The following is a 25,905-nucleotide window of genomic DNA, read 5'->3' as shown; positions in this document are numbered from 1 at the left end:
GAAGTAAATTTTATAAATCTAATGACATATTCTTAAAGTGTATGTAGCTGGGAGGAAAAGCCGACGATCAATTGAACATTTTGACCTATCATATTGAAGTTATGGATTTTCTTCCCCAAAAGACCTAATTTTTTTTGGTGTTTTGGGAAAAAAATCCATATCTTCAATACGAAAGGTCAACATTTTCAATTGATCGTCGGCTTTTCATCCCACCTACATACACTTTAAGTATAAATCGTCAGATTTTTAAGTTTACTTCGAGTACTGTTAAATATCAAAATATCAATTTTAATCATTTGCCATAAAATATGTATTACATTGCGAATTTCAAAAATCAAAATTATTTGATATCAGAAGGACATTCTTCGTATTCAGAGTGCAATTCGATATGTCTGATGTGCTCTAATGTCCCACAATAAATACTGTCCAAACGTTCATACCCCACCCCTTAATGGTAGGTTTTAGAATTACTTACAATATTCCAATAAATGCTACTCCATCGAAAACCGCCTCTGATATTCTATTAGCAGTTACATTGATCCCGCAATCGATATTACTATAAGTAACGAATGGAATTATGTCCAGTTAATAGTGATAACAATTATTACTCAGATATCAAGCAAACGTTATGCCATACCACCCTGGATAATCGAAAAAAGTAAACTTGCTATTCTCTCCAGTTATATTATCTGAAATGCCCGTCGTGAAATAACATCTCATGTTACGCTCGCGTAGCTGCACCAGTAACGCACTACGCAAAACGTAAGAGATGCGCCAAAGCAATGCTAAGTGCGTGCACACCATTCTGTATCAATCCACGATAGTATAAGTCTTGACACTAAGTTATAGGTTGAAGTTGAACAAAGTATAGATAAGTAGATAATCATTGGGTACTTACAGACTGCCGATCTCAACTTCTTCACCATTTGGTTGTTTAAATATACCTCCTGGTAAATGATTTGCATACGTAAATTCACTGAAAATGTGGAACAATGGCAAAACAATTATTCCAAAACGGTAGATCGTATGCCAGATTTGGGATATGCATTCGAAGCACAATTTATTTCTGCGCACTATGACACCTCAGTTGTTGATGACACCTCATTTGTTGCAATGGTCACCAATATTGATGTCGCAGCGCACAGTGTCATCGCCCCGATATCTTCATGGCAGAAATCGCCATAGTAGGTTGAATCCACCGCCACGCATGGCCGTATTGTATCGACCTGTTTAATAGTTTTGAGTCGCATAATGGGCCGAAGGACATCTGACTAAGGCTACTGACAATAGCCCCGATTAGGCCGGTGACTGACCTCGCCGAGTCGAGCATGGTACATGTACGCCATAGGTCATATGCTTTTAGACTACCATGAGACTACCACCACGATTGGCCTATACACTGCGCTATATAATTCGGCACATATAAATCAGAATTATTGTCAGTTTTTTACTCAAGACGCAAGCTTCTATCTCAAGACGCAAGCTAACGACTATCATATCTGTTCAAAATATATATTCAAGTGCAAGGAACCATATCTGGTTTCTTTATACGAAATCATTTACGGGAGATATTCATCATTTTCTATCCCGGTATCCAAAGATTTTCGTCTCATATCAAACTCCAGGCGATGTCGGTGTGCAGCGTACAAGTATGAACGTTTCAGTGAACGTAACTAAAGATATGAAAGTTACAGTAAAATCAAATTGCCTTGTATTCAGTATCCATTGAAGGCTAAACCACTGTGTGCTATTGCATGTAATGTACAGTAACTTCATCACATACAGTTCAGTGGAACTTTCATCAATATGATTGTGAAACTTTTTTTTATCATGTTGATGAAGTCTGATTTTGTGCTGTGCATGAGGTAGAACTTTTAAAATTGTTTCAATCGGTATAACTGTGATAGATACATTACCCCCTGAGCACTACCTGCCGATCTAACATTGCCTCTGATTGGTCAATTACATGATATCTTCACTTTAATCACCAATCAGAATGGAGCTTTGCAAATAATTCACCCTAATTTTTTGAGTGGTGAACTTATTCTAACAATGTTGCTGATTGGTCCAATTGATAATGAAAACTTCTCTTTGGCCAATAGGCATGTAGTTCTCATGGGATTAAATAAAAGTTGTTAACTTCAATAGAAAAGTAGTCATAATATTCCAATTTACTGTGAATAAAATTCAGTTCTCAATCATGTCGATTAATTTAGTAACAAACAACGAAAGTCATGTCATTTATACCAAAAATAATTATTGTATTTCCTGAAACACTTACAGTAGCATCATTGAAAAGCCAAATGTACCTCGTTCAATTTCGAATCCTTTCGTGTTTGAAATATATCTGAAAAAATGAAATAGTCGACATACGCAGGAGTGACACAAAAGAATGACCTGCTTTTGAAAGCAAATATTTTTTATTATTATTACAAATTTCCCACCAAACGCGATCCTTGATTTAGCCTTTCTCATATCTGATTTGTTTCCGCCTATAGACGAATCCAACGAGCCAAGTCATGGTCAGGATTTGGTCGGCCATCTTTGGGTAGCCGCTAGCACCAACCTGGTGTTTTGAGCGCCCCATTGTGCAAATAAAAGCCGCCTAACACCTAGAGAAGATGCAAGGGCAAGGACGAGGAGGTTAATAAAATAATACATACAATAGAGATAATTCCGCAGGTAAACCCGTCGCATCTATTCATACATAGTCCTTTTGTTCGCAAGTATATCCATTTGTATCGTTTGATATGGCGTAGTTAATCCGATTATTATGTCACTTCAGCAGTGAATAGACCATGTAGAAGCTGTGTGTTTTGCCGAAGGGAACTATAGGGCCTATTGTGTTGTAAACTTTAATCATTCTTTTGTCTACCTGTGTTTTCGCGGAAAGTGTAAAACGGGTGATGGAATGCAGTTGAAGTGACATAATCATGATAATAATCGGATTAACTACACGCGATATCTATGCATTGATGTATACTTGCGAACAAAAGGACTATGTATGAATAGATGCGACGGGATTACCTGCGGGATTATCTCCATTATATATATTATTAGCTATTATTCTATTAACCCTCCTCGTCCTTGCATCTTCTCTAGGTGTTAGGCGGCTTTTATTTGCACAATTGACGCTCAAAACACCAGGTTGGTGCTAGCGGCTACCCAAAGATGTCCGACCAAATCATGGCCATGACTTGGCTCCTTGGATTCGTCTATACCACCCGTCTGAGAATATTCACTGTAGAATATATGATATGACAATCCTGAATTTCATTCTTTTTTCCTGTTCTCATGGTTCTAACCAATGTTTTTTTTCAGTATAATGAGACTTCAGCCTTCAGACTTTTGCCTGAACTGAATAAATGTAGACTCATCTGATTTACAATATTAATGCTGTTTTTGAAAAAAGGAAAAAAAAAAAAAATTAAAAAATTAAAGAAAAAAAAGAAAGAAAAGGAAATAGGTCTGATCCTTTAACTTATTTTAGTAGTGTATGTATGGAGCATGGAGCATTCGAATATTAACTCTCTGGCATAGGACTGACCAGTTACATAGTTAATCAAATTAGGACCGTGGTATAGTTAACAATTATTCACATGATTGAACAACATTAAAGCTATAAAAACACACACTATACATCACCAGGGACCGTGTAAAAAGAACTGGAAAGGGATTCCACTCATTGTAGTCGAAGATTATTGAAGACAACTCCTTCAGAGGGCAACATTACTTCGTATGAGGCACATTGTTATGTAAATAGCGTATTGTTATTCAAATTTGGTCTCAAGTCTTAGAGCGGCGGTATCTGCTGTGTGACCCCCTCATCGTCGTATAATTATATTCAAACAATATTGAATTCTAACAGATAGATGTGCAGCAAACCACGATTTATCAGCATTTAAAAGAGATGTTATATAACGAAGATATATAATCGAGAAAACAAATTACAATTAACTAAAACCAGCCTTGAATCTTAAAATGTTGGCCCATGTGATTTCCTAAACACGTGATATGTCAACATGTGACCAGCAGTTAGTCAATTGGGATTTCTTTACCTACTTATTGATTTCTTTACCTCAATAATTCATGCCTGGAGCCAAGTAATATTATATCTGATTAATGCAGATTGGTGTTTTTTCCACATGAGGACATGAATACAAACACACAGACGAATACGGCGCCATGATAGTGGGTCAAAAAGTGGTGTCAAAATGTTTTCTTGCTTTCAAATACTACTTGCATTTCATACCTTATTACACCTGTCCCGCATTTCCTTTGTATTATTGAAAGCAAGCCCTAATTTCGACATTACTATTATAAAAGGCCAATACCCTGAGTTCGCAAACATACATGTATTTGACAACCCCAATTAACACGATCAAGGGGTCGAATATGAATTATTCATTCGATTTCTAGTCCCTTTATTTACGGTAGCTGATATCACACGACTTACAGGTATTGAAGTGAGTGACGAACTGCACGAAACAAATCGGTTGTCAAGACTGGGATGTTGTGATGCTTCATTTCTCTACAGATAATAGATGTTGCAGGCATTTAATAATTATTAGAAAATATTCTAATTGCTGGGATTCTTTTACATTTTAAAAATATCTTTAAGGGCACGCAGGGTAACTATATAGAAATGGGAAATTCTAGACAATGTTTTGCATTGTACAGATTTTGTTCACTGCCCGTGGTTTTAAAACTCCCGCCTCATCACAATAAGGCTATTGTACAGTGCAGTGGTTGTATGCAGTTCGCTCAAGCATACCGATATACCAGTCCCTTGCCCTTGTTTCTGAAAAAATGAGTGTTTGAGAAAAACGCAACAATTAGATTTTCCATGGTGTGATGTACCCTGTATAATTGTGTATCATGAAATAGGGGAAGTTACCTTTATAATCATGCAATAGTTTGTTTATTATTACATCTAGGGGAAAACCCAGATGAATGCAATAACGACATCATTTATCAAGACTATTTATGTCAAGGGGAAATCCCTGAGACTGTAAAGAAAGATGATGACATCATGGGAAAAACCCACAGGAAGTGATGTAATGTGAAATGGCAATGTCTATGATTAGAACATTGGGAAAATCCCAGATGGGGATAAAACACAATGTTAATAATAATTCTAGGCAGACCTGTATCGATATGATTGTAATGTGAATGGATGTAGCAACAGCTCTCAAAAAGAGGGTATTTAATGTTAACCAGTTAAAATCAGGATACTCAAGAAGTATTACTGAATGTGGCCATGGAGATCATGAGTTTCCTACAGTGCTATTTAAAACAGCCTCTGAGCGATGAAGATATGGAGATGGATCTCGTCAAGTACGGATACCGTTGTGTGCCCACAGGGCTATTATTTCGTCTTCACCGACATGCTGAAATTATGGTTATTTTAAAGCTACAAAAATGGACCAAAGTAAGACATCAGGGTCTACTGCGGATTGTAGAGGCGACTTTATGAAATTTTGTTACAATTATTATCACCTGGATACAGATCTGACAGGCTGCAATAGCCTTTATTATTGTCACAGTTGATAGTGTTCATCTGGGCTAGCTAGCTAATATGCTTACAGTCCAATTCCTTCAAAGAAAGGAAATTGCAAACCAGAAATATTTTATGTAGTCAAAGTACTACTATTTGCCAGTGTTGTCGGAGAAGATCTAGAATACGTCCAAGAACGTACTTCTTCCAAGAAAGGAAATATATTCTTCTGTCGACTTGCTGAAGTCTGGTGTTTTGATTCAACGCAACTGTCAAAATAAGTGGGGACAACTGCATCGCAGTCCTGCTTCCTGAAGATATTGTGTGAAAGGTGGAAATAGCACCAAGTTTGGAGAAAGCAGCGCAAGGAGTTAAATCTGGAGAACTACGCAAGGAGTTTAATATTGGAGAACGGCGCAAGGAGTAAAGTGATTTGGAGAACTGCGCAAAGAGTTACGAATGTGTTTGGAGAACGACGCAAAGAGTTTAGTACTTGGGAGAAAGTAACACCATTTTCGTATGAGGATTTTATACGCAAGGATTTATCAATGCAAGTGCACAAAGGACTTCGCTGATTTTCGCAGGACAAGTGAATAAGGATATATTACATCAGTCGTCCAGAACATTGCAAGAACTTTATGATCACCACGAAGAAGAATGCTGGCTAAGTACAAAATAGATAAAGAGTGATTATATTTGATTATTGTGTATGTGCATTGTTGTCGTATATTGTACCAATAATAACGTGCTTTCAATTAAAGACTTAGATTTTGTTAGCTTAAGGGCTGGGGTATGAACGTTTGGACAGTATTTATTTTGGGACATTAGAGCACATCAGACATATCGAATTGCATTCTGAATACGAAGAATGTCATTCTGATATCAAATAATTTTGATTTTTGAAATTCGCAATTTAATACACATTTTATGGCAAATCATTCAAAATTGATATTTTTGATATTTAACAGTACTTGAAGTAAACTTTATAAATCTGATGATTTATACTTAAAGTGTATGTAGGTGGGATGAAAAGCCGACGATCAATTAAAAATTTTGACCTTTCGTATTGAATATATGGATTTTTTCCCAAAACACCACAAAAATTAGGTCTTTTGGGAAAAAATCCATATCTTCAATATGAAAGGTCAAAATTTTCAATTGACCGTCGGCTTTTCCTCCCTGCTACATACACTTTAAGAATATATCATTAGATTTATATAATTTACTTCGAGGACTGTTATATATCAAAATTTGAAAAATATCAAATTTTTATAATTTGTCATAAAATTTGTATTATATTGTGATTTTCAAAAATGAAAATTATTTGATATCAGAAAGACATGCTTCGTATTCAGAATGCAATTCGATAGGTCTGAGGTGCTCTCATGTCCCACAAAAAATACTGTCGAAACGCAATAAACGCTCATTTTAGATCCCTTAAATAAGCAGTGTATTTGTGTTGTGCATTCGTGTGAGTTCGGGTAAAAGGTGATTTTGGCCTTGAGTCAAGTACGACTCGTAACAATGGCAATTTGGTTTTTTTCGTCCACTATAACTAGGTATGTCACAGTGGCTGCGCAATAATTCTGCCACACTGTTCATGCAAGCATAACAGTGAATTAAAAATCGCGCGCATCAAAGTCGGCTGATTTTTGGAAAACATCAATGTCAAAAATGAATTTCCTTAGTATGTTCCATTTATCCCAATTGTTTGAAATTTTAATATATGGTATATGAACATGATGCAGTCATGTCTACAGTAGAATTCATCTCGACCTTTGCAGGACTTAAACCCCATTAAAAGCTATTAAACCAAGATAACACTCATTGAAGCAGCTCAACTGATTAAATCAGATCTTCTCTGGTTGTGCACAAGTGTCTGTTTTCAATGTGCGACATCGCAATAAAGCTGGTATTATAGCTTCAGTTGGGTAACCGATTATAAAGGAAACGAAAGGAAACAATGGTATGTGTACCTTTGTTCACGAAATGAGACAAAGACCTGCTCTTTGTTAACCAGCATTCTTCAAAATGAGCAACATAATGATTGTTGATTTAACACGGTTTGGAAATAATTTCTTCATATTTTTGGTGTTATCTGTCGTTTACATATCCTTCCTAAAACACAAAAGTGCGACCCTCTCCAAACATCTAAATTAGCTAAAAATTTAGGACATGTTACAAAACTATATTTTCTAGAACCTATTTAGAATAGTTAAAATGTAGCTTGTACCGTTTTTTGTGGCATCCTTCAGAAGTGAGCGGTCCGATACCAATATTTTCGGTCAAATCTCCATTCAATTAACACGGGGAGTTGGCTAGCTATGCCTTGCCCTCACTCATATTTTACAAAAGTGCGACTATTTCTGAACATCTAACCTAGCTGTAATTTTAGGTCATGTTAGAGAAATATATTTGCTAGAAGTTTGGAGAATAGCTAAAATATTGGCTGGTTATTTTTCACACAGTGATGTTAACTAGGCAAGTGCCCATTCTTCCAACGTACATCATTTGTAGAGGTCACGCGTCAATGGTGAGAGCACTGTGTATTGTGTATAGGAAAACGGACAGTAACTGCAGTATGAACCTTTCTGAAGCTACCATTGAATCCGACAAAATTAAATTTTGCTTTGTTCAAGAATTACTGCCTGTTTAATGGATTTTTTGACGATCGCTCATAAATCAGTAAATATAGGCCTATTGAAATAGTCTGATCTACCACCATTTAGCTAAAATACTAATCTTTCTTTGCATGTAAATTATTTCCGTCTACATTGAATGAAGCACTTGAGGAACATTTTTCGCAAAATATTTTTTCAACCATAAAATAAGATTTTGTTTAGAATGTTTTGTACCAAGTTGTCAAGAATGTTGTTGGAATGTTATTAAAGCGTTTTTATACCCTTTATATAACCCGACATTTAAACGTTTTCTGTAAAACATTTTTGTTTGCTGAGCAGTAGATTATCAAAAAATGTTTTTTAAGGATATGAAAACGTTTTTATACTCTTAATATACCCTTTATATAACCCGACATTTAAACGTTTTCTGACAAACTTTTATAACCTTTTGCGAATGATGTCGAAAACGTTTTGTGTTTGCTGGGTTCAAATATTTTAACATAATGTTATTTAAGTATTGACACACTATTTGGCAAAAAAGTATCGTATCGAGATCCAAAGAAAGTGTCTTTCTTTTTTTGAAGTTTGGTTGTTGTTTTTTGTGCACATTTCGCCATGATTGTAAGAGTTAGAATTCTGAAAAAGGAGCAGTTTTACTCCGAACGTAGGGAAAGGGGGTAACATTAAAAGATCTGTCATCTATTTTTACTATGTTTCTGTTTTGGAATATTACAAAGTACATAAACATTGTGCCTTGACTGCAAAAAAACAAAAGAAAAACAAAAACCCGCATATCGCATAAAAAAAAAAAACCCAAAAAACTTGTTTGCCTTATACGAACGTACAGACGATAGAGACTGTTTAATCCGATCAACGAGTCGGCGGTGAAGTCCTTCAGTGGATTGTCGCTAAGATACCTGAAACAAATAATATGAAGGAAATTTAGGCACTACACTTTATAAACAATTCATCTAATTGGCATGCTCCTTTCAGAATTTATGTCTGATCGTCGGCTACTACAGCCAACAGAATACAGATTGGTTCAGGACAGATCTATTACTTAGAATTCATTGTAACAACATCCAAATTTTCCTCTGGATACAGGGTTCGTGGCTGAATTCGGAAAAGCTGTAGTCTTCGGCGCCGTCTCAATATATATATTATAAAAAGGGCACGACTATGATACATACAGAATCCCTAAGTCCAGCGCGCTAATCCAATTTTGACGTATATAAATTTGAAATAAAATTCCCACGTCCTAAACAACACCAACTGTACTACAATTGGGTATCACGAATCGTTCTACATGTTTTGCAGTTAATATTCATAAATTCCTTTATACATAGGATGCTTCAGTTTTTACACACAAAATATTTCAACGAAAACCCGCCCACTCGGCTATTTTATAAAGATAATCAGACTTCCTAGAAAATGCAATAATTAGCAAGTTGTTTTTACGCATTTTAAAAACGCTTTGGCCCGATGGCGAATGCCGCTCAAGTGCTCCTGCACCAAGCGGGAGCAGAGTGCTCGGTTGTGGGCATACATTCGGGTCAATGCAGATGTGCGGATAGTTGTTGCATTTGCTCTCCATCCTGTTCCTACTTGGAGACGGATGAGCGCACTGCGTGTCATGACTCTACCACGGAGTCCGGTCGGGCCCGTAAAACCTGTTTTTTCGTCGCCTTAGGGAGCTTTTGATTGTCTCCTACTCTCTGTGTGTTTTCAGGATGAGCAGGTCATCTGCATAACCATATTTCTTTGAGATTGTATCTGGAAGGTCGTGTAGCTAAGACAGATCGTTCGGGAAAACTATTCTTTAGTCGACGGAGCCAACTTTGGTGGCCATCGCTGGTATTGAGAACGAAACTGTGATTTGATAACAGCTCCACAATGTAATGCACCATTCAGCAGGCTGGATTTGCAACAGATTGAGTGTCAGGCCTCGATACCATAATGTGTCGAATGCAGTGTAGAGTCAGCACGGTCAGCACAACTTTCTCATTTGCTTCAAAACAGTCTTTGATGTCCTGTGTGAGTCGAGTCAATGGTCTGCGGTTGATCGGCCCATCGGCCTTGACGGAAGCCAGCTTGCTCATGAGGTAACTAATGGGACTGATGCGTGCATTAGTTTTCAAGAAGCTTGTTCGGTATGCACAGCAGTGTTATGGGCCTCAAGCGCCTTGGGTCATTCTCGGCTTGGTTTGGGGGGCTCAGGGAGGGCATCCCCCTGAGTTGTTGCTCTTTGCTAGATCTTAGGGCTTGGAATTAAGGTTGGATGTCTGGGTTTTAAATTAATCAGTTGTTATTACATAATAGTTCATTCTGTTTTTTAATCCACTATTTAAATAAAATACCTCAATTCACTTACAAGTGCTTCAGCTTATGACAACATGCAAACGTTTCTTTTGGAAGAGAAGTAATCCGATTGCGCCTCAGATCTCTATTTAGATTAATAAAGCAGAAAAAGAGGAATGTATAAGTTAATCTTACAAACACGTGTAGCGATAAAAGATTCTTTTATTGAACAAATTGAGTATTTGACGTCCCGGTTGAAGGAGAAAAAATGTCCTACATGTTACCCAATTTGCCATGATGTACCAAAATAGCTAAACATGCATCCCGAAACCTGGGTACATACCCAAAACGCCAAACTATCTGAGTCAATGAACGAAAGTGTTACTCACACGACTGTAATGTTGCAACTTTCATTGAACATACCAAAGATATCTGTCAGTTGATTATTTCTACCGTGTCTGAGGAATATTCAAATACATAAATATAATTAATGTGGTGTGAACAATAATGAGAAAGGGCTTGGTCTGAACCCAGGAATTATGGAAACTTTCGGGCCTCATAACTGCTAAATTGTTGGTCTAAAGTATATAAAAGTATACATATTTAGAATGGCAAAGACTTGATAAGTTCATCTGTGAGGTCAAATTTGGGCCAAAATGCTCATTTTTGGCCCAAAATCCCAAAAAACGGTTTTTTGGCCCACTTTTTTTTTTTTTTCGTGCAACGTAAAAAAAAATCTTAGGCCAAACTTTTTTTTTATTAATTTTCAAAAACTAGATAAAAATATCTAGGACCCGTTTTTTCATTTTTTTGAATTTCGTACAACTTCGAGAAATTTGCACCAAAAATGGTCAAAAAATGCTGAAAAAAAAAAAAAAAAATCATAAAAAAGCCCGATTTTCGCCCAAATTTCAAATATTTTTGGTGAAGTTGGTCAAAATTCAAAAAAATTAAAAAACGGCTCCTAGATATTTTTATCTAGTTTTTAAAAATTAATAAAAAAAAAAAATTTTGGCCGAAGAACTTATCAAGTCTTTGCTATTCTAAATATGTATACTTTAGACCAACAATTTAGGAGTTATGAGGCCCGAAAGTTTCCATAATTCCAAGGTTCAGACCAACCTTAAAATAACCTTTCTTACGGCATGAACCCCTTATCATATAGCTCTACGGACGTTATATTTTAATACTGTAGTTCGTCTCAAAGCCCCCGCGCGAATTAGTAAAATCGCCCGCTTTTTGCGCGTTAAACCCGCTGGATTGAGTAAATTTCAGTTTTTCCGCTGTTTTATATTTTTCCATAATCCATATAATCCACCACACAAAAAACTCACGTTCGGATATTTTACTTTAAAATCACTACTGTGTTGCTGAGATTTTTTTGTGGTGGATTTGGAATAAAAATAAAACAGCGGAAAAAACTTAATAATTCGCAAAAAGCGGGCGATTTTACTAATGCGCGAGGGGCTGTGACTAGACGAACTATTAAATTAAGATGGCCTTATAAATGTAACATACTGGATGCTTTATAATAAATGTACATACTCACAATCGTAATACTGCTGATGGTAGCTGAACTTTTGTCTGAATCATGTTGTACTCAAAATGCCTGTGAAAAGTATAATTCATTATAATATTGTAATAATATCCTAATATCTCCGTGTCAAAAATTGCCGTGATAGTAGGGCGAATCTATTAGTTCTTCAACAGACACACATGGCGATTTTATTCGAGGCAGTGAACACCACCATGTACGATTAAAATATACGCTTCTTTCCCAGTACGAATGGAGCGTTACCATTCATCATCTGAAATGACTAATTTTTACGATCTGCGCATGCTCATTATCCTCGTTAACGTTTTCAACTCAAGAAAGTTCAATTTTTTTGTCAGTTTTTGTTTTCAATACACTAACTGGAAGTTCAATCCACTGACAAAAGATTACCATATTCTTTCAACACATATATTCAACAGATGTTAACCTAGACCAAATATCACGGCATATATTTCAAGATTTGAGAATATAATCATATCAAAAGAATCTACACCATCGTATCACCACATGTATCTATTTTCATTATACTTTGAAATAAAATCAATTAATCTCAATATGCAACGGAGGAATGTGATCTTATTGTCCCTGAGTTTACTATTCTACACAGACATTGAAATACTCGACCTGGGCGATTTTGAAACAAAACTCATAGCTGAATTAATTACATCACTGGGTTATAATTAGCGATTGGTTTTTAGCCAATGATTGGTTTTTAACCAATTGCTCACCGAGCGCGGAGTAAAGTAAAAGCTTATGTTATAATAAAAGCTACGCTCAGCAGCCGGTGGGCAGTTTATAAAGACACGTGCTTTGATGACATGATTTGTATTTTTCGACCACAAAATGGTAGGTTTCACATTCGAGCCAAACTAATGACAAAATTGACAGAAAACCGATATTTCATTCTAGCGCTTAGAGCTTCGTAGAGCTTGAGATCAATCGACTCATTGTGTTATGAACATCGTATAGATTCACGCGCCTCGCCTAACGAGAAATGTCAACCCTACGCTAGCTCGACTAATATTTTTCTATCGAATGAATTAAATCTCGGGTCTGTAGATTTATTATAAAATTCAAACGTAAATCTCAAATGTAATAAATACAACACTTATTGCTTTGATTTTCGTGAAGAAAAATTGAAGGCGGCCTCCACAGTAAATTTACAATATTGCTTTAAGTAAGAACTATATTCGCAGAAAGAACATTTTTAGCAAAACTTAACACAAAAAGAAAGACCTCACTCCAATGAGCCATTATAAGTGATCATGTGATAAAAATTGGATTGATATGATCGTATGCAGAATCTCCAGTGTTAGCTCCAATTAGATACCACATAAGACTACCAAAAGCTCTAAATTGACATATATTGATATCAGTATTTGACATTTGGTGCATTTTAAAAAGTTGCAAATTAAAACTTAAAATTGGGGTTAAAAAGGTCATTAAGGGGTCACTTCCGGTGTAAAACCAAAAACCTTCGATTTTTTTATTAGCTAAGAAAAGCATAGCACAGTGATGGTATGTTCACACATGAATTGTTGCCTAGTGTATATATGGTACTTTTTATTTGGGGTCAAAGGTCATTAAGGGATTACTTCCGGCGTAAAACCAAATATCTTCAACAAATTTTATTAGCCAGGAAAAATATAGCACAGTGACGATATGTATTTACTTTGGGGTCAAAGGTTATTAAAAGTCACTTCCGGTCCGAGATGAAATACAATAAAAATGCTTTTCCTGGTGCAAATAACATAGCAGAATGACGCCACTTATACCCATGCATCCAGGCCCGTACGCAGGGGGGGGGTGGTGCGGGGGTGCGACGCACTCCCAAATTTGGAAAAGTATACACAAATTCCCTAAATTTCAGAATTTGTGAGCGTATCGAACAAACAAATCCGGTTTTTAACGCTCTTTTGGACAAAAAAGGTCCAAATTTTGGGAAGAAAGTCCACTTTTCACAAAATCGCCCCTACCCCTTGGAAAAGTCCACTTTTTTAAAATCAGCACCCCCAATGATATCCTGCGTATGGGCCTGCACACATCTACTTTAGCCAGCGTTTATTGAATGTTAACATATCTGGGGTCAAAGGTCATTAAGGGGTCACTTCCGGTCCGAAACGAAAAATGGTCCGAAACGGGGGCGCTCTTCGTTTTTTCCGGAGATGGTTGTGGTGTTTTTGCCGTGCTAATTGACTCTCAAAATTCGGCGATGTGATTAAGCTGACTGAGTTTTTTTGAATTTCAGTGTATTCTACTTTCTCTCAGGATCATTTACAGTGTAAATATGAACCCTCAAAAGCATAATCGTCCACAGAATAGTCCAGGGAAATCTCCAGACCCCAAGAAGGCTAAGCTTACTGATGAGGATGAGGTCAGAGGTCGTCAAAACAAAGCCAAAATGGCTGCGCCCAGTGGCAAGGAAAATAACGCTAACGCTAGGAAGTCTTTGACGAATATGGCTTATATGGGAAGCATGGATACAACAGACAGCGGTTCATTGTTATTTGAAGGACCTCCCCAATGGTTTGTTGAATATGAGAGACGCTTAGATGAACGTTTAGAAACTTTATTGGCTGTCAAAATAGAGGCTCTGACTACGTCGATGAGAGAGCATGAAGAGAAATTTAAACAAGTTGATTTCGATCTGAATGAAGTTAAGTCGGATGTCCGTAAGTTGAGGGAGGAGAAAGACATTTTGTTAGAGAAGATTGACGATTTGGAGAATCGCTCCAGAAGAAATAATCTGGTTCTGTATGGCATCTCTGAAACAACCCAAGGCCAGGAAGATGTTAACAAAACTGTAAAAGACATACTTGATTTTGCTGGTCTTGATGCTAACATCTTTGATAGTATTACCCGCTGCCATCGTACTCCTACTCATAAACCTCCTCGGGATCAGTCAAAGCCAAGAATGATCCATATTGGATTTTCTACCTTTAACGCAAGAGAGCAAGTTCGCAAAGCATGTCTGTCAAAGTTCAAAGCTGCTGAGTATAAAGGAAGACGAGCGTTTGTTTCAGACGATTTGTCCAAGCGGGTTCTTCAACAACGCAAAGCCAAGATGGGGTTTTTTAAGAAGTTGAAAGAAGAGGGTAAGAAACCATTTTTTACCTACCCGGCAAAGTTGAAGTACCGAGATGGAAATGGCACCGTAGTTGATGCTGACTTGCAGGCGTTATTCACCGGTCGGAAATAAATGAACAATCCTGACTCGCTGTTAGAATTCTTGTATGTTTGAACTTCGCTTTTTGTCAATAAATGAACACTTCTGGCTAGCTGTTTGAATTCTGTTTGAACCTCGCTTTTAGTCAATTGTAATGACTTTCAGTGGGTCCTTAAGCAACCACTGTGTTCTTCTCTGAACTGAAGTTGACCTCATTGACTCTTTTAGTTCAATATTTTTTTGAACTTTAGATATTCATGATTATGTATATGGTCGAATCCAACCAAAAGTGTACACGGCATGTTCAGGGCCATAACTTAAAAGTATTAATCAATTGGCATTCGTTTTTGTATTGTGTTTATTCGCCTTGATCATACGCTTCGCGCCATATATAATAAGACCCCCTTCTGTGAAAAACTTAGACACAGAGACCCCAAAACATGCTATTTTTACCCATTTTTTCAAAATATTTCTTAAAGTATTTTTAAAAACATCTAAATCAGTTATGAAAAGAAGTCATTGCATTGACTCTAAATTGATTTCCTGAAAGGTGTGTATTCAAAGATTGCCTGTTCAATTTTTCACATATTTGTACATAATTATGAATTTTTTGTGATAATTTTTTGAGTGGTATTTTTTACATTACCTACGAATACAATTTTTCATAGCACTAGATATATCTTTAAAAATGGAAATCACTAATAAATGCGCAATTGATACAAGCTTTGATATGTCCAATACTGAAATGCATTGCATTCGGACATCTTTATTATTGTGTTTAGCTGCCAGAAATTCTAAATGGCACAAAGGTAGGTTTGGTAAAAAATATGCATTACCTCCGAATACATGTTAAAAGCTGTGTCATTTCCACAAAGTGAGAGAATAGTAAACAATAGTTAAGCAATAGGTGCAGGGTAATACACTCTTTATTTCTACCAAGTTTCAATAGCCTGCGTTTAAATATTTCTGAGATGTCAACAATAAAAGCAAGTATTCGTAGGTAAATTTCGGTAACCGAATGTTACCTACGAATACAATTTTACATCATGACAGTATTGTGAAACAACGCCATTCATGCCAATGCCCATATTGGTACATAACGAAGGCCTCTATGTTTGCTATCAAATCATATGTCAATGAAAGTTGCGAATTCACATACATGCCCACCATGCAAAAGTGAATACGGCTTAATTGTTGAAAAATATGTACTGAAATAGACGACGGTCTGCTCATTTAAAAGAAAAATCAGATTCAAAGAAGATTAGAAGGGATAAATACTTGGATTTGTCAACTGTCATGTGTGCTTCATTTTAAATGTTTACCGACCTTCTGGTTTCTGAGTAATTTGTGTCCAAATTGATTTATTCGAAGGTAACTTTTGACGTTTTCGCTAAGGTTACCTACGAATACCATGGAAAAAACTACTGTTCTCATTGTCTCATGATCTAGACAACACAGTGATGGACCCTGGTATAAAGCTAATTGTAGTTGCCCTCAAACGAAAGGCCACAAGACGTAACTGACTCCAAGATGGACTTCACAAGTCTGCAATAACGGTTTTAAGCGATTTGTGTGCAATTAAGCAAATTAAAGTCACTTTAGTGCCTTTGTTTCTTACTTCAATCCTCTTTCAACCGCTGTGAAACGACATTATTAATACGTGATAGGGTCTAAAGTATCAATAAACGCACATAAAGAAAATAATACATTCAAAGTGCTTTATAAAATGAAGTTTTGATTGCGATATCCACCAAAAGTCTAATTCTTACCTACAAATACTGAAATGTTACTTACGAATACAGCATAATACATGACATTTGTAATGAAGTGTCCCTACCAATGGAAATTAATTGTCAAAAACTGTAAGCGGTACCCCAGGACACTATTATTACCCATATACGGATTCATTCAACAATTATTTGTTATGTAAAATTGCTGATTAACTACTTGTATATCAAAATGAAGTGGTCAAAATCTTGCTAAAAGCATCAAAAAATTTTTGATCTAAGGTAATAGCATTTATTCATTTGGACGTACCATCTGAAAGAGATCTAAAACTACCATTTTATTAATTCATTACCATAATAGCAACATTTAAACCTCTAAACTCAATATAGATATTGTTAAATCGCTCATGTTACCTACGAATACCCGGGTTTCTTCACCTTTTCATTGTATAAAGCGTTAGGTGTATGCGTATAATTCCTAATATTCTTGAAAACATATATCCTACTCGTTCTTATACAATGTGTAAATTGATTCATACTCATTTGATAAATAAAATACAGAAACTGACCTAAACTTCATTTTCAAAAATAAACTAGCATAAATTGACTAAGATCATATTGATCGCGTTATAAAAATAAAAACAAATATTTTCTGGTTGAGCTAGCATTTTCCTAACACCCTGTGATCTACATTACACGAAAAAAGCGTTAATGGGAATATTCCATTTGTTTTAGGTTGATTAGTATTGCGATAGTGAAAGCATCCTAGTGGTATTCGTAGGTAACATTGGGTTTTGATGTCACATTTACTATCACACGTCCTGGATTTATTTTTCAAGATTAGTAATGGCACTTTTGGTTCCTATAAGGCCAATATGTCATCAATCAATGGGCAAAAGGAAAAAATTGTGGAGACATTTTTATTTCGGACTTTTATTTTTGGCCCGTGGACACTTTTTGGTTGGATTCGACCATATGTATTTGATCCATGAACACTTTGTTACAATTTTTTTTTTATAACTTTTTAATTCTTGTTCTTGAGATTTCTTGAGATTATGGATATTTTGTTACTTATACAATATGGGTCTCCAGATCATGTGGTTCTGCATTCTTTGTATTTTGTTTTTGGTTGTTCCCCAGTGGTGGGTGCATTCTGATTTTGCTGCTACATGCTGGAGGCTCATGTTGGGTGGCCAATCTGTGTTCGATTTCACTTATATGGTTGATGTTTTTTTTGTTATGTGATTTTTGCTTTGTGATTTATAAATTCCCTTTTGAGGGTTAAATTTAAAATTTGGTCGCTGGATTTTGAGATTCATGCGCATCCGCTTTCCTTTTGCATTTTTGCACAGGAGCCCTAACTGGAAATTTGTGATTTGAAGTTAGGGCCTTTTTGGTGTGCTTGCGCGTCCCAATTTGCCTTTTTTCCAATGTCTTTTTTTCTTTCTGGTTGTCTTTTTTTTTTCCAATTGTTGTTCTGTTTTCAAATCGTCCCAATCAATTTCAATTTTCCATCCAATTTTCTTTTTTGCACAAAAATATCAAACTAAATCCTTCCAATTACTTCAATAATGATTATGATATGTGGTGTATTCTTTTTATGTATGTATTTAAGTATGATCATGCAGCCTATTGTATTCTGACCTTTGATGGGTGTATTTTTATGTACCTTTTTAGGATGTTTTTTAAATGTTTTTTGAGAGTGTACTTCTTAACTTTCTCTGATGCCCCTTAAAATGTGTACTTTTAATTGTAGAGGAATGCAGGACCATGTAAAAAGACGTAAACTTTTTCATTATTTACGCTCGATCGATTTGGATATTATGTTTTTGCAGGAAACGCATTCTTCACTCAGTGATGAAAATTTGTGGAAGAACCAGTGGGGGAACATGCCTATTTTTCAAGTTTTTCTTCTAACAGTAGGGGGGTTGCTATATTAATTCGTAATTCTGTGTCTGTGGTTTTTCATTCACAATACAGGGATCCAAATTGGCGATTTTTGATTATTTCAATTGAAATAAATGGTTTACCTGTTCTTTTGGTTAATTTATATGCCCCTAACAATGATGATCCTGAATTTTTTTTGGATGTTTTTGCCAAAATGGACCAATTTAATTATTCTTCCTTAATCATTGGTGGTGACTTTAATGCAGTTCTGGGTCCACTGGATTATCAAGGTGGTAGACCTCGTCACTCAAATGTTAACTCCAGTGATATTATTTCTCTTTTGATGGAAGAATTTAATTTGTGTGACGTTTGGAGAAGTTTTCATCCAAATTTGAGACAATACACTAGACACCAACGGTCCCCCAAAGTTTTATCTAGACTTGATTTCATTCTTGTCTCAGACAATTTAGTGACTAATTGTTTTAACTCAAAAATTATTCCTGGTATTCAATCAGATCATTCAATTGTTACATTACAATTTAATGATGGTCAGCCTATTAAAGGCCCTGGGTTTTGGAAACTTAACTGCCATTTTTTACGCAATGATTCTGATTTTATAAATCTAATCAAATCAAAAATCAATGACTTTAAAGATATTCATCAAAATACTGAGTGCAACCCTAATATCTTGTGGGATTCATTGAAATGTGTTCTTACTGGTGTTTGTATGGAGTATGGTGCTAGGAAAAAGAAGGAAAGGAAAGCTAAAAAAGCGAGATTGATGGATGAAATTGACAAAGTTAAAATTCAGTTGAATGATGGTTCATCGAACAATTCATCAACCAATCCACTGGATGAGCTTGAGGCTGAGCTTAATAAAATTTTAGATATTGAAACTAAAGGTTTGATGATTCGTTCGCGTACTCGGTGGATGGAGCACGGTGAGAAAAGTTCTAAGTACTTTTGTAATTTAGAGAAAAGGTCTTCTGATAGAAAAAATATTCATAGGCTTAAGCTTGATGATAATTCCATCATTTCTTGTAATGTTATGAATGAAATTCATTCCTTTCTCCAGGCACTTTACTCCGGCCAGAACAATGGTAATGGTAATGAGTTTTTAGATAATATTGATATTCCTAAACTTAGTGAGGAAAGTAAGCAATTCCTTGATCAGCCATTTACTAAAGCTGAAATGTATAATACTCTTGTGTCTATGAATCAAAACAAAACTCCTGGGTATGATGGTTTACCAACTGAGTTTTACATTGTGTTTTGGTCTGATATTTCTGATATGTTAATGAATTCTTATAATTATTCAATGGATAATGGTCTTATGTCACTGTCTCAAAGGAATGGTATTATTTCTTTACTTCCTAAAAAGGATAAGGACCCATTATGTATAAAGAATTATAGGCCTATTTCTTTATTGACAGTTGACTACAAACTTATTGCAAAAACTTTGGCTAACCGTTTAAAAAGATTTTTATCGAATCTGATTGATCCAGATCAATCTGGGTTTCTTAAAGGAAGAAATATTGGTAGTAATATTAGATTGATTTTGGATGTTATTGAATACACTGAATATAATGAAATCCCAGGTGCAATTCTTTTGTTAGATATTGAGAAAGCTTTTGATTCGGTCAATCATCAATTTTTATTTCAGGTCTTAAAGCATTTTAATTTTGGGGATACTTTTATTTCTAGGGTAAAAACACTCTACACTGATAGGAAAAGTTATGTGATAAACAACGGATTCCTTTCACAACCCATTGATATGAACAATGGGATATTTCAGGGTTGCCCGATTTCTCCATATTTATTTCTTTTGGTGATTGAAACAATGGCCATTTCGATTCGGCAGGTTTCAAGTATTATGGGCATTTCCATTGCACAGAAGGAATTAAAAATCTCTCAATTTGCTGATGATTCAACATGTTTTGTGGATGGTTCCCCTGATTCTTTCGTGAATTTGTTTGAGAATGTGAACAAATTTTCAAATTGTTCCGGTTGCAAGATTAATTTATCCAAATCAGAAGCTCTCTGGATTGGTGCAAAAAGGGTCGTTACACTTCCCATTGTCAGATAAAGGTCTTTCTTGGAAAACAAACCAATTTAAAACATTAGGCATCCACTTTTCCTTGAATATTGATTCTATGTTTGATCTTAATTTTAAGGTTAAGCTTAAACAAATTGAGGGTACTTTAAATTGTTGGCGTTCTAGAAACCTTTCTATGATTGGAAAAATCTGTGTTATTAAGTCCCTTCTCCTGCCTCAACTTTTATTTTTATTTTCAGTTTTGTCTATCAAAATTCCTAAATCATTTTTTAAACAACTTGAGAAATTGTTTTTCAAATTCATTTGGAATGGGGGTAATGATAGAGTCAAAAGAAAATGCTTGTGCAATGATTATTCATTATGTGGTCTTTGTATGATTGATCCTTATAATTTTGCCATTGCACAGAAAATGACTTGGGTTAAACATTTGCTTGACAATGACTATAAGTCTTTGTGGAAATCAATTGAGTTAATAAAAATGGATGATTTGTGTGGTGATATCCTGTGGCATTCTTATGCTCCTGAAAGAGTGTTGAAACATTTAAAGAGTTCTCAATTAGCCGATTCACTTAGAACCTGGTATTATTATAGAGAAAGTGCTGTTAAGTTATTGTTTGATGTTAGTTTTTCAGACCTTGGAGCTTGTCAGTCCTTATGGTATAATAAAATATTAGATCAAAATCAAAACAGTACTTTTTTTACAAAGAATGGTGGGACAATGGTATTTTGTTTGTTAGTGACTTAATTAATCCTCCTCTCCCTGATTTTAAGCTTTTTGAAGAATTAGTCCTTGATTTTGATATTTCGCGCCGAGGTAGACAAAAATATAATTTTCTAATGAAAAATATTCCCAGTTCATGGTTCGATAATCCAACCGCTGAAATTACTCATACTATTGTTTTTGATCGTATTGTTGAAGATCTTTTCAGAAATACAAAAGTTCCCAAGTACACTTATTCTGTTATGAATGAAAAGTGTATTCCTGAAAAACGTATGAGTGATTGGAGTGAGTTGGTGGATGATCTTGAAGCAAGTTGTGATTCTTGCGAGGATTGGGAAATAATTCACCTTAATAATTTTAAATGTTCTATTGACACTCGTCTCCGTTCATTTTATTTCAAGATATTTCACAAGGCTATCGCCTTCAATGACTTTCTTTTTAAGATCAAAAGAAAGGATTCCCCAAATTGTTCCTTTTGTGATAAGATGTCTGAGACAACTGTTCATGTGTTTTGTGACTGTGAAGTTGTCAAACCAATTTGGAATGAGCTTATTTCTGTAATTGTTAACAAACATGATATTGATTTTTCCTGTTCAAAATTTAATAAAATGTTTGGTGTCCCAGGTGATAAATTCCTTACTCATTTATTCCTGATTTTAAAATATTATATTTATATTTGTAAATTTCAAAATAAAAAGCCAACTTTTATTGGATTTAGGGCCCATGTTAAATTTAATAGGTAAACAGAATACTTTATTGCCAAGGGAAAAGACAAGCTTTCTGCCCATTTCCGTAAATGGAGGTTTGATTTGTAATTTTTGCTGTATCTATTTCATTAAGTTTTGATGGCTGCATGATCCATGCTATGAGGTATGCTATGATTTTTCAACATTTGTTGCTGGATTGTATCACTAGTGTTAAATTTGTGCAATTTTTTGTTTGTTTTTGGTGATCTTTTGTGATTTTTTTTATGATTGCTTTGTAATTATTTTTTGTGTGATATCTTATAAAAATAAAAACACAGAAACAAAAAAAAAAAAAAAAAAAAAAAAAAGGTCCGAAACTTCAAAATGCCTCTTCCGGCACAAATAACATAGCAGAGTCACGTCACGTGGACGCATGCATTGATATTAGCCATGTCTATGGGGTGTTCATAGATTTTGGGGTCAAAGGTCATTAAGGAGTAACAGCATGGCTGTGTGTTCGTGGTCTTAGACCACAGCTGTGTCTATTTCCTTTTTTGTTGTGTTTAGATGGATTTTTAACAACTCAATTTATGGAATACATACAGAACTGCAAGACCGGATAACGAAGCGAAGACACAAAAACCCCAGGTTTTGTAATCGATTATTTGTAGATCAATGTCAATGGTCAATGTGTAAACGATACAGGTTATTTATGGTGAATCGAAGTCTTCAGTTCATATCTTTCCAGTTTTGCTTATTTTGCTTATTTTGCTTGAACGATACAGTTTATTTGCCTATGAATGAATGGTTAACTTTTCTTAATATTTGAGCACAAACACATTAGCGCATACACCGCTCCGACAAGGCTTAATAGCTATGACTAGATTTGGGCGTTTTCAATGCGTTTTAAGCTTACGCTTACGCTTATTGATATCTATAATCCTACAGTACTTCTTTTCTCTACGTCGGTTAGGCTGCGATCACATAGAAGTATACGGTATACGGTATTCGCTATACGAAATACGCTCATTCGTTCAGGCTGAGTTCATATAGGAGTATACTATGTGAACTCAGCCTGATCGAATGAGCGTATTTCGTATAGCGAATATCGAGTATGTCAGTTTACCCATTTTCTTCGTCTTATCAAATGCTTGTAACTTTACTTCTTGAGGTCACATTGCATTCAATGAGGTGTCATAATGTGCAGAATTAGATAGTGCATCAATTAAAAAAATGAATTTGCCCACATATGGTTTAGGTTTTTAAAATTTGGACGGTATACGCTGCACTAAAAATCGAACATGCGCGATTCCCACTATACTATACTATACGCAGGTATACGGCCTTTTCGAATAGCTCTTATGTGACCCGGTACTATGAAATTACCTTGCTCGATTTAATCTATACGCGTGCACCTTCAAAACGTGCATCGTATACCCGAATAGTATACTTCTATGCGATCGTAGCCTTATGTGACCCGGTACTATGAAATTGCCTTGCTCGATTTAACTATATACGCGTGCACCTGTAAAACGTGCACCGTATACCCGAATAGTATACTTCTATGTGAACGCAGCCTTATGGTAGAAAATAGAGATGTAATTACTTTGTAGTGAGTGTAACCTCTTATTACTGGCATTGTAGCTGTATTTGGAGTTGTATAGTGTTTGACAGTCTCTCAAAATCTCAAAAAACATGCACGACTAGTGACTATGTTTGGTCCACAAAGCTTGCGTCTGCGTCACTGACCTCTATATATGGACAGCGGCCGCCATATTGGTGAGGGAAAAATAAAAAAAAAATCACCCACCCAACTCTGTATAAAGTAAACATTAAAAGTGAAAAAAAAAAAAAAATTGCTTCATGGTGTACAAAATGCTATTAAAACGTTTTTATCTAAAAAAAACCAAACCCCAAAGTATAGCATGTTTAAAACGTGTTATGATATTTTTGTATTTGCTAGGGCGTTTAGTCATACATTGGTTAATTCCTCGAGGTTAAAACTAATTTTAAGTACCATTTAGGCCTATTGACGTTGACCTAGTTTGCTGTTGTTTAGGTAACGAAACATCCAAGATGGTGCAACCCTATCCTTATTTGAATTGATTTATCAAAACGAACATTTTTGTCACCTAATTTGGCAAAATCGGAGCACTGTGATGTTTTTGACTCCCATAGAGCCAAAAATGTGACCTTTGACCTTTTCGGTTATAACTCAAGAACGGCACGTCCTAGATAGGTCAAACTATACCTTTTCTGAATCCTTGTGACTAGAGGAATACATTAGAATACAATTTGACCCTGTGCAAAGTTTGATGACATTTTCCCGCCAAAAGCTACGCCGGTTCAATTGCTATCTGGCATTTTTGTGTAGCCCATGGTGTTAATTACTTATGGTTAAAGTGCAGCTTTGCCCCCCAAGTGGTACCGTCATACACTACATAATCGCCACTGTTTTGTGAACCGAGCAGTTTGTTTTCAAACCATAAATACCGTACATCGTGGGAAACTACATGCATAGACTTATGTGCAATAGAGCATAGATCCTGAAAGAAAGAGCAATACCTACTTTTAATTCAGTAAGAGTAAATAGAGGTAACCTACTTTTAATTCATAATACTCTGCGGGAGCAGACTTTTATTCCTTCTTCGCGTGATAAGAGTAAAACATGTATTATCCAAATGGGAAAACATAATTTTGTGATGAACAGAATGTTTGATTTTTGCCATTTTAAAGTTACACTGAATTATATTGCTTATTATTTTATATGTAGATCGGCTTTCACTGGAATAGACCAAATGAATGGCGTTCGGTATCGGAGTGTTGTCCACAGAACATGTAAAATAATCAATGCTAATTAATCGGGCGGCCAATGTCAAACAAAGTGTTATTAAAAGTTTAAACCTACGTGTATAATATTCAACATAATTATTACATTTTCATTAAAATTTATGTTAAAATTTTCGATAGATATGCTAATTGCATAATACGCCGATAGGGCAAGTTCGCCCTCCAGTTTGGGATAAGTCCCCCCGGGGAAAACATGGAGCGTAGCTAATTTGAGAAGTTTATGATGACCTTTGTCATCTAATTTTGTCAACAATAAATTCTCCGATGGCCGTAGTGATGAGAATCACGTGGTGGGCGTACCTGCCCCAGGCAGAACACGCCCAGCTCTCCCCTACTCACGTGCGGCACCAAGATTTATTTTACGGGGGGGGGGGGGCATGTGGGGAAGTGAATTTCAGGGGAAGGGCAAATCAACAAATTTGGTTCTAAACTACGACAAAAAGTGGCACGGGGGGGAGGGAAGATGATGATGGAGGGGGGGGGGGCACCACCATTCTGCCTGTACTTACAGTTCTACAGCATTTGAAGGGATGTCGTTCGGTAGCTCTTTGAGTTGACGGTAGGAACAATTGACGTATTCATATTGATCAAACGAACTGCAGTTGCAAATGTGACACGTTGTATTACTGTTAGCATGGTCAGTACGACCATAAGCTTTCATTGTCAATTCTTTAGCTGCCATACCACTTAAAATCAAAAGTATTTGCAGTAAAAACTCTACATTCGCGTTTGTAACCATGATGATCTCCGGGTTGATCCTTGGCCTTTAGTTGGTGACACAGCGTTTTGTATTATTTTTTCAAACTAATAATTTATCAACTTGATGGAATATAAAAATCCG

General features: G+C 35.7%; 1 protein-coding gene and 1 long non-coding RNA gene across 2 annotated transcripts; both read right to left on the bottom strand.

The window, feature by feature from the left end:
• Positions 1-898: 898 nt before the first annotated feature.
• On the bottom strand, positions 899-9,035 carry LOC140136028 (uncharacterized). Its single transcript, XR_011856599.1, has 4 exons — positions 8,964-9,035; positions 4,457-4,531; positions 2,282-2,347; positions 899-976 (listed from the first exon to the last, which is right to left on the bottom strand). It is a non-coding gene; the product is annotated as an uncharacterized lncRNA (long non-coding RNA).
• Positions 9,036-10,485: 1,450 nt separating this feature from the next.
• LOC140140792 (leucine-rich repeat-containing protein 3-like) lies at positions 10,486-25,905 on the bottom strand. The gene is made up of 4 exons (XM_072162549.1): positions 25,574-25,905; positions 11,966-12,025; positions 10,806-10,874; positions 10,486-10,561 (listed from the first exon to the last, which is right to left on the bottom strand). Exons 1-4 carry the CDS (start codon positions 25,801-25,803, stop codon positions 10,486-10,488), a joined length of 435 nt encoding a protein of 144 aa, XP_072018650.1. The 5' UTR covers positions 25,804-25,905.

Source organism: Amphiura filiformis, chromosome 2, assembly GCF_039555335.1.
Source record: "Amphiura filiformis chromosome 2, Afil_fr2py, whole genome shotgun sequence".
Classification (NCBI taxonomy): Eukaryota; Metazoa; Echinodermata; class Ophiuroidea; order Amphilepidida; family Amphiuridae; genus Amphiura; species Amphiura filiformis.
The sequence above is the reverse complement of the archived record's forward strand: the minus strand, read 5'-3'. Positions and strand labels throughout refer to the sequence as shown.

Excerpts from the sequence above, each read along its gene's own strand:
- LOC140140792 (XM_072162549.1), bottom strand. The coding sequence starts at position 25,803 with ATGGTTACAAACGCGAATGTAGAGTTTTTACTGCAAATACTTTTGATT. Across the intron at positions 12,026-25,573 it reads CCTTCAAATGCTGTAGAACT|GCATTTTGAGTACAACATGA; the intron begins GTAAGTACAGGC and ends TACTTTTCACAG. Across the intron at positions 10,875-11,965 it reads CCATCAGCAGTATTACGATT|ACACGGTAGAAATAATCAAC; the intron begins GTGAGTATGTAC and ends AATATTCCTCAG.